The sequence below is a fragment of the Protopterus annectens genome, chromosome 3.part0 (assembly GCF_019279795.1).
Source record: "Protopterus annectens isolate FY-2018-M chromosome 3.part0, PAN1.0, whole genome shotgun sequence".
Taxonomy (NCBI): Eukaryota; Metazoa; Chordata; order Ceratodontiformes; family Protopteridae; genus Protopterus; species Protopterus annectens.
This window is the reverse complement of record NC_056731.1, coordinates 1109415855-1109429443: the sequence shown is the minus strand read 5'-3', so window position 1 is coordinate 1109429443 and position 13589 is coordinate 1109415855. Positions and strand designations below refer to the sequence as shown.

General features: G+C 42.5%; 1 protein-coding gene across 2 annotated transcripts in view; it reads right to left on the bottom strand.

Moving 5' to 3' along the window:
* LOC122796674 (tRNA selenocysteine 1-associated protein 1-like) overlaps positions 1 to 13589 on the bottom strand; it is a 710917-nt gene that overhangs the window by 487972 nt on the left and 209356 nt on the right. For both annotated transcript variants that reach the window (XM_044065349.1, XM_044065348.1), the window contains exon 4: positions 3514 to 3590. In XM_044065349.1, coding sequence (XP_043921284.1) covers positions 3514 to 3590 — 77 coding nt within the window. The remainder of the gene's footprint in view (positions 1 to 3513; positions 3591 to 13589) is intronic.

Here is a 13589-nt window from a genome sequence, read left to right as displayed (position 1 = left end):
ACAGTGATGATTTTACTTATTAAGAAAAAAAAACGATCCAAACCTACATGGCGCTATGTGAAAAAGTAATTGCCCCCTAAACCTAATAACTGGTTGTGCCAACAACTGCAATCAAGCATTTGCGATAACTGGGAATGAGTCTTTCACATCGCTGTTAAAGAATTTTGCCCACTCTTCTTTGCAGAATTGTTTTAATTCAGCCATGTTGTAGGGTTTCCGAGCATGACTCACATTTTAAAGGTCATGCCAAAGCATCTCAATTGGATTCAAGTCTGGACTTTGACGCCACTCCTAAACCTTCACTTAAGTGATTCAGAGGTGGACTTGCTGGTGTGTTTTGGATCATTGTCCTGCTGCAGAAACCAAGTGTGCTTCAGCCTGAGGTCACGAACAGATGGCCGGACATTCTCCTTCAGGATTTTTTGGTAGCAAGCAGAATTTATGGTTCCATCAATCACAGCAAGTTGTCCAGGCCCAGAAGCAGCAAAACAGCCCCAGATTATCACACTACCACCACCATGTTTGACTGTTGGCTGTTGGCATGATGTTCTTTTTTGAAATGCTGTGTTGATTTTACGCCAGATATAATGGGACGCACACCTCCTAAAAAGTTCAACATTTGCTTTGTCAGTCCACAGAATATTTTCCCAAAAGTCTTGGGGATCATCAAGATGTGTTTTGGCAAAAGTAAGAGGAGTCTTTATGTTCTTTTTGGTCAGCAGTGGTTTTCGCCTTGGAACTCTGCCATGCATGCCATTTTTGCCGGTCTCTTTCTTATGGTTGAGTCATGAACACTGACATTAAAGGAGGCAAGTGAAGCCTGCAGTTATTTAGATTTTGTTCTGGGTTCTTTTGTGACCTCTTGGATAAGTTGTCATTGCGCTCATTGTTGCATAAGTGTGCACACCCTTAAACTAATACTTTGTTGTGTGTGCACATCCTTAAACTCATACTTTGTTGAAGCACCTTTTGATTTAATTACAACATTCAATCTTCTTGGGTAGGAGTCTATCAGCAGGGCACATCTTGACTTGGCAATATTTGCCCACTCTTCCTTGCAAAAGCACTCCAAATCTGTCAGATTGCAAGAGCATTTCTTGTGCACAGCCCGCTTTAGGTCACCTCACAGATTTTCTATTGGATTTAGGTCTGGGCTCTGGCTGGGCCATTCCAAAACTTTAATTTTCTTCTGATGAAGCCATTCTTTTGTTGATTTGGATGTATGCTTGGGATCATTGTCATGATGAAAAGATGAAATTCCGCTTCATCTTCAGCTTTCTAGCAGACGCCTGAAGGTTTTGGGCCAAAAGTGACTTACTTGAAACGGTTCATAGTTTCATCCACCTTGACTAAAGCCCCAGTTCCAGCTGAAGAAAAGCAACCTCAAAGCACGATACTGTCACCACCATGCTTCATTGTGGGGATGTTGTTATTTTGGTGATGCGAAGTGTTGTCTTTGTGCCAAACATTCCTTTTGGAATTGTGGTCAAAAAGTTCAACCTTGGTCTCATTAGACCATAACACATTTTCCCACATGCTTTTGAGAGGTTTATGTATTGTTTTGTAAATTTTAGTAGGGCCTGGATGTTTTTCTGTGCAAGAAAAGGCTTCCATCTTGCAGCCCTACCCCATAGTCCAGACATGTGGAGAATATGGGAGACTGTTGTCACACACAGTACACAACCAGTACTTGCCAGAAATTCCTGCCACTACTTCAGTGTTGCTGTATGTCTCTTGGCAACATCCCTGACCGGTTTTCGTCTGGTCTTTTCATCAATTTTGGAGAGACAGTCAGTTCTTTGCAACATCACCGCTGTCCCGTATTTTCTCCACTTTTTGATGACTGTCTTCACTGTGTTCCATGGTATATCCAATGCTGTGGAAAATTTTTTGTACCCTTCTCCTGACTGATACCTTTCAACAATGAGATCCCTTTGTTGCTTTGTAAGCTCTCTGCGAACCATGGCTTTTGCTGTAGCAGACAACTGAGTAAATGTCAGGAAAACCCTACTAGGACAGCTGAACTTTATTTGGGGTTAATTAGAGTCTGTTTAATTGATGGTAGGCGTGTATCCGAGAAGACTGAATGCTGTAATTAAATCAAAAGGTGCTTCAACAAAATATTAGTTTGAGGGTGTGCACACTTGTGCAACCAGCTTATTGTACGTATTTTATCTTTTACATTTTCCCCCAACAGATTTGTTTATTTTTCAATAGGTCACATTCAAGGTGGGAAAAGTTTTGAAATGATTTATTGTGGTCTCGTTTTTTTATATCACAAAAGTCTGGCATTTTAACAGGGGTGTATAAACTTTTTATATCCAAAAGAATGGTAAAAGTTTGTATATTACAACACTTGGGAGATATTAGGAATAAGAATTTGGATAGTTTGATTGCTAATCATGTTGAGAAGATACATGGGGGACATGACAATAGTTTGTTTTTTAGCATGTTAGCCACACCACATTTATTGTGTGGGGGGAACTTTACTCGAAAATTGTTGGAATTAGAAAGTAGATGTGTATTAAATTATAGGACATTAATTCCTAGAGATTTAAATGTAGACATTAACTTAAATATTTAGATACATGACTCTTGGTAGAGCATTGGAGTATTTAACTATATGGATTACATTTATTTGTTCATTTATGGCATTTGCACTTTATGCATTCTTGCAAGCAGCATGGGCACTTTAAAAATTTGAATTGTTAATTGTTTGCACTTATTGAAGATTGTATAAAAGGGTGCATAGTGTGATGTCATTTATTCCACTGAAGGCACTGAGCAGAGGTACCAGAATGCCAGTAAAGTTTTTTGTAGCTACAATCAGTTCCATTCGATTTGTGTTTTTTGCCTGGTTTCTTCTTTTTTTGTATGGTGATGCTAAACCCTAAACCAGTTAGACACCGTTGTCAGCAAGAGCAGTCAGCTTGCAATAAGTACATTCAACAGTGGAGGTGACCATGACTGCTGTAGACCCAAAGGTAGCCAAAAGGAATTATCATGAAGCAGCATTATGGTTAGAAAAGACAAAAAAACTTGTTGCCATACTACTGCACAAAGCTAAAGCAGAATCTTACTGGTCCAAAACCTACAAATTAAACAAAAAAAATGCAATCCCGGGACCATTCTGCACTACCTTTGCAGCAGGAAAGAACTCAAGTGAGGAGTGAAATCAGGCCCTGTACATTAAAGAGAAGGAAATAAGTAACCTGGGAAAATTCTGACTCAAACAGTCCTAGTATCTGTGGCAAGCAACCTTACCTCTTCCTGGAGCCTGGGATGTGTGATATTAATGAAAATGTATATGATGTACTATCACATTTTAAGTCTTTTACTTGCATCTGAACTTTAGAGCTGTTCTGTCTTGTTTCCTCACATTTCAAAGCATCTTACACTCTCATTCCTGCCTTTCCACATATGTATATTGTCAGCTGTTATTGTGGTCTAGGTTTATACCTACAAATAAATGGCTTAGAACAAGTGAATAAAATATATTACAACTGTTCTTACCCTAGATCAAGAGTGCCTGAGGAAGTACCATCCTTCGTCCAATACGCCATGGAGCGTTCTAGTTTAAATTTTTGAGGCTATTAAAATATAAAATTATTATTCAGTAATAAGCAGCAAAAATGATGTTAGCAATTAATTTTGCAGAACTAATTTGTCTGAATAAACTAAGATACATGATTACCTTGGATACTTGGCTGAGGTTAGCATTGTGACTGTCCTTATCTGCCACTATCCTTTCATCAACTGTCAAATTTTGCACCCCAGTGAGCTTACATTTCACATATTTTCTTATCTGTGCTCAAGTTCAAAAAGTTCAGAATTCTTTTAAGAATTTTTAAAATAAAAAGGAAGACTTGTTAAAATTAAGCTTTGCATGTCTAGTTAAAATCCTTTTAACTTGTTGAAAAGATCAAAAAAGAAAGCCTCCATGACTACTGTCATGTGGTCTGTGTGACCAGTCCTTCTTCCAAGATGACTTCCATTAGCCTTTTATTACCCTATTACATATAACTTTCCTTATTTACAAACTCCATACATGTGTGTACAAAATGGGGGCCTCCTCTCCAATCTCTATTTACAAACCAAACTTCCTTCTTTGCTGCTTTTGATACTTCCTCAACAACATCTAAGCATTTGGTAACTGCAACTTTATAAACAAAAATGAAAAAAAGAAAAGGCAGTGATGTCATTCTAAAGGCAACCAAATAAACTGCAAAAAATCGAAAGTTATGTACTCACCATAATGAAGGATCTTTGGATCAGAGCTGAATTGACTTCAGCCACTTTCAAGCTTTCGATCCAGTGCTCAGGCTCCTCCCCCAACCCATAATTCCCTTGTAATGAGTAAGTTACTGCAGATAGTTTGCCTGTAATAAAATAAAAAAAATGGACTACCCCAAAGATACTAGAAGAAGTAAGAAAACACCCATATAATAGAGTAGAGGAGATCAAATTTGCTGTTATGCACAAGTGTAATGATGTGAGGTGTTGCCAGCTATGCCAGGAGAAGTAGGACAGTGGATGTGTAACAAATGCCAGCACAGCTATCTGGAGTTTTGTAAATAATTATATGTCATTTGTATATCAAACTGATTTGTACAGGTACTTGTGTTGAAAATGTATTTGTAAAGCTGCTTGCGTTAAAAATATACTAACAGTGGGTCTTGCTGGACAGAAAAGAAATACACCTGTATGTCAGACTGTACTGTAACTGTTGAAATGAAAATACTGTAAAGTCCAGCTAACGTTGAAAAATAGTCCAAAATTAAATTACCTGGTTTAGGCCATAAAGATTATATCTTATAGTTCTGATTGCAGCAAAAGACAAAATGCCTGTGAAAACCAGGACTAGGAAGCCTATTGTATTCTCTGTGGGGGTAAACAAACTGCTATCCTGGAAGGATGGAAGTCTCTGAAATGGTTTTATAGCTTCCAGATGATAAAGTTCTATGGATGCGTATGGTAACACATATGTGCTTAAATTCTGGTTCAATTTCTAGTAAAGAGGGTAGTGCAGAAACCAGAGTCATATTACTAGATGTATGCAATATTATTCTGTTACCCAGCACTGAAATAAATGTCTTAATCCTAGATGAGACAGAGGTCTCAAGCCAGTCTGTTTTTAAAACCTGACAAAGAAGGATCACTAATCCACTTCATCTTGCCTTGCTTTAGTAATTAACCAGGGAATAGTAATTCTTTAGATCAGTCAGGAAAATATAGTGAGATTAGTTAAGTACTGTTTTTCTGTATCTGTGTGAATCTATCCATCTGTGTTATTTTTAATGTTTTCTGTAATTGAAATTCTGGTGTTTATTGCAAAAAAGAAGTTATGTACTCACCGTAACATTCCATCTGAGTAGCTCTACTTCATTTGTCTTCAACCTGTGGGTACCAGATCCGAGCCGGCAAATTCACTAGCATCTGCTCCGAGCTCCAAGCTCCTCCCCTTCACCATAATACACCTCCACTACCTTCCAACCCCCAGACTGAGTTACTTAGAACCCGACCTGAAGAATACTTTATGACCTACAACTGCAGCCAACAGGCTGTTCATATGATAAGGAATAAAGTAAAACTACTCAGATGGAACACTATGGTGAGTACATAACTTCTTTATCTGAAGTAGTTTACTTCATATGGTCTTCACCCTGTGGGTAAACTACTGGGTGGCCCTCACGGAAGGATATTCCGGAGCACCGCGGAACCAAAGGATGCTCTCCTTCTAGAAGTCAAATCCAACTTGCAGAGATAAATAAAGGTATGAGATGAGGACCAAGTAGCTTGAAGCACAAATATCATCCAATGAGACTCTAGACAAAAAGGCCACAGAAGTAGCCATTGACCTAGTGGAATGAACTTTCACCTGACCCGGACGAGACACACCTTTATCCTTGTAGACCTGAAGGATGCACAAGGAAATCCACCTAGCAATAGTGACCTTGGAGATAGGTTTACCCAAAAAGGGTTTAGAGAAGGACACAAACAATTGATCAGATTTATGGAAGTTTTTAGTCCTGTGTAAATAAAATCGTAACTGTCTATGAACATCCAACAAGTGGAGTTTGTATTCCATTTTGTTAGCAAAGTTTGGGAAGAAAACAGTTAAGTTAATGGTCTGGTTGAAGTTAACTTGTGATGCAACCTTCGGAAGAAAGGACAGATTGGTCCGAAGGGAAACCCTATCTTTATGGAAAATCATATAAGGAACTTTAATGGACAAAGCTTGCAGTTCTGAAACCCTTTTAGCAGAGGTGATGGCTACCAAAAATGCTGTTTTCCAAGATAAGAACTTAAGATATGTCATTGCAGCAGGTTCAAAAGGTGGAGCGACCAAAGCTTGAAAAACCACAGTAAGGTCCCATGGAGGAACAGGATCCTTGACCGGGGGATGTAACAATTTGATAAAAGCCTTTACACAGTCTGGAAGAGGCCAGGGGAGGCAGAATTCTCACCCACATGAAAATGTGAGATGACAGCTAATTGAACTTTGATAGCAGAAGAGCTTGCTCCTTGTGAAAAATAAGCCTCCAGGAACACGGATTCGTCAGAAGGTTTGGGAATAGACCTACCTCCCCCACTGCCATAGGATTTCCATGATGTCTTCAAAGGAGACATCCTCGGGAGGTGATCTGGGGGAACCTTCCCAACATCCAAATCAGTGTCCTCAGTGAGGGACTCGGGGAGTCCAAGTGCCCCCTCTTACACGTATGCTTGCAAGTCACGTCTCCAGTGGGGCTCTCCAGGGGGAACCTGCAGGCCACTTGTTCCTCAGGGGGAACCGCCTGGGGCTCCTCAAGCACAGGCTGTCTTTCTGGTTCAATGATGTGATTCGTAGACAGAGCCAAGGGGGTCAGGGTGGAATCCAAGGAAATAGTCAAGGGTCTCAATCCAGTGGAGAGAACCCTTTTTACCACATCAAACGCAGAGGGAGAACGAGCCTCCTGGGGTACCAATAAGGAAGCCACTCTCCCCGGATCCAATGTGAGAATCGGAGCCGGGCCTGAAGTGGATGGAGCTCTGAGTGAGGTAACTTGGCCCAACTATGCCGGAGCCGATGAAAAAAGTTCCGCTCCCTCGGATCAGACACCCAAGCTCCGGCTCAGAGAGCCACTCAGATCTGAACTGTCTGGATCCAACACACTCCAGTCAGCTGTCGGCATCGAGGAAGCGGACACCATCTGTGCCGACCCCCTAAGGCCATCCTCGGATCTGAGCACTCTGAACCTGGAGGACGGATCAGAGAAGGAGAAACTGGTGTGAAAAAAGAAAGTGAGCTCCCCCCTACAGAGGGAGAGGGGGCTGGGCAAGACCCCCACATGGATCTGAGTACGAATGAACCTCATCATTTTATCCATGTCAACTTCTGATAAGCTAAGCATGGATCTCGACGAGGCCACGGACTCCAACCTGGCGGGTTGAGAAACCGAGGCCCTAGATGGAGGACATGCTTCCTCCAGCTCCAGGGAAAATCTCGGCAATCGGAGTCAAGGGGAGTCACAGATCCTATCCTGACTTTTGGCAGGAGTAGAAGGAAGGTCCGGAGACCTCTTACATTTTTCTGGTTTGTTCAATTTGTGCTCTCTCCTTCTCTCTGCCCCTTTTCCACTCCACTTCCACAGGTTTAGAAATGGGAAGTTGAGTCACAGCCTGGGAGGAAGGGAAGCAAGGGCAAGAGAGGAAGGAGAGGCGACCACAGCAGCCGCTGTGACCAAAGCAGTGGACGAGGCAACCTCCTCAGAAGTGGGAAGAAGGCCTTTTAGGGCCAACATAGCCTTCCTGTCCTTTAATAGCATGCGGGTTAAAACCAGCGCAGATAGTACAATCCATACTCAAATGGGCAACGCCCAAGCACATCACACAAAGAGTGTGGCCATCTGCAGGAGACAATTTATGGCCACACTCAGTGCACCTTTTGAAGACAGGCTTGGGGTCAGCCATGTCTCTATACAAGCAAAAATCACACTAGAGAAGGAAAAGGAGAAGAAAAAAGTTACCAGTTTCCCACTCAAACCACTCACCACACACTCAAGTTACATAGAACACTGGGGGGGGAGCAATGCCCACTAACAAACTAACACTAAAACTACAGTAAATGTTCTAATACACGATGCACCAGTGAGGGGAGGAGGAGAGGGAACCTACACTAAACACCTAACAGTCAAAATTTTTAGAAAAAAGCTGCTTAAAAAGCAAATAACCCACTCACTAACTCAGAGTTCAGAAGATCACGCTGCTTCAAGCAAGCTGCTGCAAACGAGATCTGGGGGTTGGAAAGTAGTGGAGGTGTATTATGGGTAAGGGGAGGAGCGTGGCACTCGGAGCAGATGCTAGTGAATTTGCCGGCTCGGACCTGATACGGATCCAGTATCCACAGGTTGAAGACCAACTGAAGTAAACTACTTCAGATTAGATATTTAGTAGTTTCATTTTTTTTAATTATTTATTATATATATTAAAACTTTTCATTGAGACTGGTCTTTTAGATAATATTTTAACCTTTGAGAGTACTTATTTATTTGATGACAGTGTGGCCACTTCCTGAAAGCCTTGCTGCATTGGTCATACACTACCATTTAGATTAGTATTAATTTTGCTCAGTATAATTGGGTACCGTTTTAAGAGCCTTAAGAGTAGCTGGCTTTGAAGTCTTCTGATGGCAGTATATGCCTTATAATCTGGGCAGAGGGGGCATAGCTGGTAAATCTGTGCTAGCCTTTCGTGTGTGTGTGTGTGTGTGTGTGTGTGTGTGTGTGTGTGTGTGTGTGTGTGTGTGTGTGTCAGCGCGTGTGTAAATGAAATCTTAAAGTGTCTGTCAGCTACTTGGAGTAGGGAAACGGCACTGGTTTCACAGAGAGTGTGGTGAAGGACTTAGCTTTGAACACTCAACTGAGGGTTCAACTCTATAGCTGTGGTTAGTGTAGGGTCTTATTTGGGGTCTGGTGAGAGGCAGTGAACCCAGTGCCAGGACGGGAGTGTGTTCAGTGTATGCTCTTAAGAGAAATTGTGCTTAGTGCAGAGAGCTGCTTCTGGAAATACTGTATCTATTTTTGTTGCAAGTGAACATCCCTCCACCAGTGTCCATGGTGAGGATGGAGACTCCTCAGTCATGGGCCAAGAGGAGTGCTGTCACAGTAAGTTTAAAATAAACTCTAAGGTTAGGTCAGCTAGATCACTCTAAGAGTGAATGAAAGGAATCAGGAATGCACCCAGGAAGGGGGAAAGAGTGTGGGAAGTTGAAGAATGGAAGCAGACAACACAGATTTACTGCTATGGTGAGTACATAACTTTTACATGTGATATGGTCTCTCCTTTTCGTTCGTCAACAGATGGAACAGAGTTCCAAGCTACTGTTAGACTTTGGAGGACTCATGGAAGGATATTATGGAGCACATCCAGGCCAAAGTGGCTCTTGACCTTGACTGTAGGTCCAATTTATAGTGTGAAATGAATGTATGTACCGTGGACCAAGAAGCCACAGCACATATGTCATCAAGAGGCACTTCCCAAAGAAACTATAGAAGAAGCAACAGATCTAGCTGAATGAGCCTCTGTAGAGCTGCATAGTGACAAGCATCTTTTTTTTTGAATACACGAAAGATGCATTCCAAAAGCCAATGGGAGTGTGTTACTTTAGACAGTCTCTTTCCTATTCTGACAGGAGAAGAAACAACAAATAATCGGTCAGTCTTTCTGATTGTCTTGGTTAAATGCAAACAGATATGTTGTTGGCAAATGTAATTTGTATTCATCCTTGTTTGAAAATTTTGGAAAGTACATTGGTTGAATGATGATTCAGAAGCTACCTTAGGGAGGAAAGAGGGATTAGTTCTCAAGGATAGCCTGCCTTTGTTAAATATGAGGTAGTTAGGGAGGAAAGAGGGATTAGTTCTCAGGGATAGCCTGTCTTTGTTAAATATGAGGTAGGGAGGTTTAGAAGATGAGACGTGGAGCTCAGAAATTCTCCTGGTAGATGTGATGGCCACTAAGAATGGAGTATTCCATGACAAAAACTTCAGATCAATTTTGGCCACAGGCTCAAAGGGAGGGCCAGTCAAGGTCTGTAACAAAACAGTGTTCCATGTTCCACAAACAGGAGCAAAGAAGAAATGTTCCTCTGAGGAACTCTTTAGCTAGTCTGAGGGATTCAATGGCAATGTGATCTTCTTCAATTTGAAAAAGAGGATGCATCAGGCAATTTTACCTCAGAGGAGTAACGGACACTGTCCTGAAAAAGAGATGCAAGAAAATCCAGTGTAGCAAAAAGAAGGGCTGAAAATAGACCCAAGTTATTACCGAAAGCCCATATAAAGAATCTGTTCCATTTGATTTTATAGATCTTTCCTGTAGAGGGCTTCTGATAAGAGGTCAAAATATGAATGACTGGGGTTTCATGAAGGCCTGGACTGTCTAGCCATCACTGGAACTGCAGAAATCAGGCAGTTAGCTTGAGGAACTGAATATCTGGGTGAGACAGCAGATCTGGAGAAGAGCACAGCACCCAAGGAGGGTATATTAGATGAGGCCATAGAAAGGGAAACCCTACTTGTCAAGGCTATTAGGGGATTACGATGATGACTGTAAACTTCTTCACCAACACCTTTTGTAGGAACTTAGGTATCAGAGGAGTAGAAAGGAAGGCATAAAGGAGACCAGAGGGCCAATTGTGATTCCCCTCACAGGAGATCAGAGAAAAAAAACTTGTTGCGTTTGTGCTGTGGGGAGATGCAAATAGTTCCCAGCACAGTCGGCCCCAATGGCTGAATATACACTCTGCTACTACTGGGCTGAAGAACTACTTGTAGGAAGGATAGACCTGCTCAACCTGTCCATTAGAATACTGGATTTCCCCAGAATGTGCATAATCAGAAGCAGTGGGAAGACATCGCCCACTGCCATAACCTCATGGCTTCTCGACACAAGCTATAACACTGGGTTCCTCCCAGTTTGCTGATGTACCAAACCACTGACATGTTATCAATCTGGATAGATATCACACCCAAGAGGAATGAGTCCTGAAATGCCTGCAATGCTAGGAGGACTGCTCTTATCGCCAATATGTTGATGTGAAGACTGGCCTCTGTCAGAGTCCACGTACCTTGGTCCGTCTTTCCCAAGAAATGTCCCCAACGCCAGTCCAGGTGAGAAGCGTCTGTAGACACCATGGCTCTGGGTGAAGGAAGAAAAAAGAGACATCCTCGAGATACAGCCAGTGACTCCAACCTCTACTAATGTGTCCTCTGCAAATCTTCTTTAACGATATGCGAAAGGATTTGGATTGTTGCCAGATAGACCACTGGACTGTTAAGGTCCACTGTAGAACTCGCATGTAGTACCCGGAGGAACTAGAATAGCAGCAGCTGCCATACAGTCTAAGAGACATAGTATTAGTTTTGCCTGTGGCTTCTGACAAGATGGTACAACCAAAGCTTGGCTGTAAAGACTTGAAATCCTGGTGTGAGAAAGCTTTGCAGTCTGAAGTTTAGTGTCTAGGAGAGCCCTGACTAATTCTAAGAAGTGGACGGGCTGGAACTTGGACTTTTTGTATTTGCAGCATTCCCAGATTTGAGCAAAGCTGGAGTAAGGAACTCCTAGCCTTGGTAAGTAGTACCCTGGATGAGGCAGTGATGTGCCAGTTGTCCTGATAATGGAATACATGGAAACCCTGCAGTCAGAGGTGAGCTGCAATCACTGCTATGCACTTGGAGAACATTTGGGGGGCTGTAGTGAGACTGAAGGGCAGGGCCCTCAACTAGAAATGACTGAAGCGAAGGAAATTCTGGGATCATCTGTCCATCTTTATGTGGTAGTATGTGCCCTGGAGGCTGACTGAGCACATCCAGTCGTTTTCCTTTAGTAAAGGCAGAATACAGTGAAGAGTGACCATCTGGAATTTGCTTTGGTTTACAAACTTGTTTAGATGGCCGAGTGCCAGAATTGGCCTTAGGACTCTGCGTTTCTTTAATGCTAAAAATGTTGAGTAAATTCCAGATCCTCTATGGTTTGGTGGGTCCTCCTGAATGACTCAATTGTTTAGAAGCTTCTTTATTTCTGAAGTGGCCGCTTCCCTTTGAAAGGGTGATACATCGGGAAATCTTTCTGTGAGTATGGCGACAGAAAAAAAAACAGAACTAAATAACCTCTGGCTATTATCCTCTGCACACACCTTAAGTGATGAACGTACAGGCTGTCTAATGCAGGGATAAATGCACCAACTGCCTCCAGACAACAGCAGTCAGGCAAATGTTTAGGAGCGCTGGAATGACCTCTTGGAGAACAGACCCCAGAAGCCCTGGTTCTGTGGACCACCTCCACCCCAAGGGCAACATCCACCAATAGTTTCCCCTTTTGCTATGGGGGCTCTTGAGAAGGTCCTTTGAGAGGTAGAAAATTTGATCCCTAAAGCAGAATGGGTCTTTCCATCTTGTTCATTTCTGTAAAGTGTTTCTCTGACTTTCACATCCAAGAGGGTCGAGCCATCATAAGAGGCATTAACAAAAGACTTCACAAAATCACAAAGCTGCATCCAGGCATGTCATCTAACTGTGATGTCAGTGCCTGAAGCTCTAGAAGCTCCTTCAATGGCATTAGAAATAAGGTGCATAGAGACACTGGATAAGGACTGAATGGCAACCAACTGTGAGTCAAAAGATTTCCTTTGCTCTGCAAATAAGGACACCCAAAAGAAATTTGGGAAGTCTTTTGTCAAATCTCTCTGAAAACAGGTGACATGTCTTAAGCAATTCAGTGCCACAACAGCAAAAGACATTAAGTGTAGACTTGCTTACAAACCTGTCCAATGCAAGAGATCAGACTTCCTGTTAGGTGGATGGAGAGTAGAACTCTCTCCCATTTCCTTTTTGGTAGCGGCCCTTGCTCCAGTGGGGGATACAAGAAATTTGTCTGGCTTATGAGGATGGGCTTGGCAATGTTTATGCCCATTTGGCGAGCAGATCCACCATCTCGGATGTGGGAGGAATTACCCAAGAAGTACAGGGGCCACATCTACAACCTTTAAGGAACACTGACTCTTTTTGGGAAAGTTCTTCAGTGGACCACCCCCCTTTCTGTCGGAACATTTCTAGAATCTCTCCGAATGAGAGGTTCCCCTAGATCCCCCCCTTGAGGATACCTCATTCGGAGTCCGTGTCTTCTGTCAACAATTCCTGGGAGGGTCAACATGTCTCTTTTTTTATACTTTTGCTTCCTATGCACTTCCTCAGTGGGTGATCTGGAGAGGAGTGAGAAGTTGACGGGGGCTCATCAAAAAAGGCTTTTGGAAGTTGGCTACCTCGACAGGACAAGATAAGTAGGCTCAGGACAAGAAGAAATCCCGTGGAGAAGTGACAGAACAGAGGTTTAGAAGGAAGTCTGGTCTCTAGACTTGGAGAGCACTCTTTTGAAAGCTTCAAAGGCTGAGCCCAAGATGGATCCAGGGAGCTATACCAAAGGAACCAAGATCCTTAGCGGAGACTCTATATAGAGAAACTGCTTGGCTTGGATCCAAAGCAGACATCAGAGTCAAACTGTCCAAATTTGTAGTTCCAAAGTAAGGAATGGATCCGAAGACCCACCCC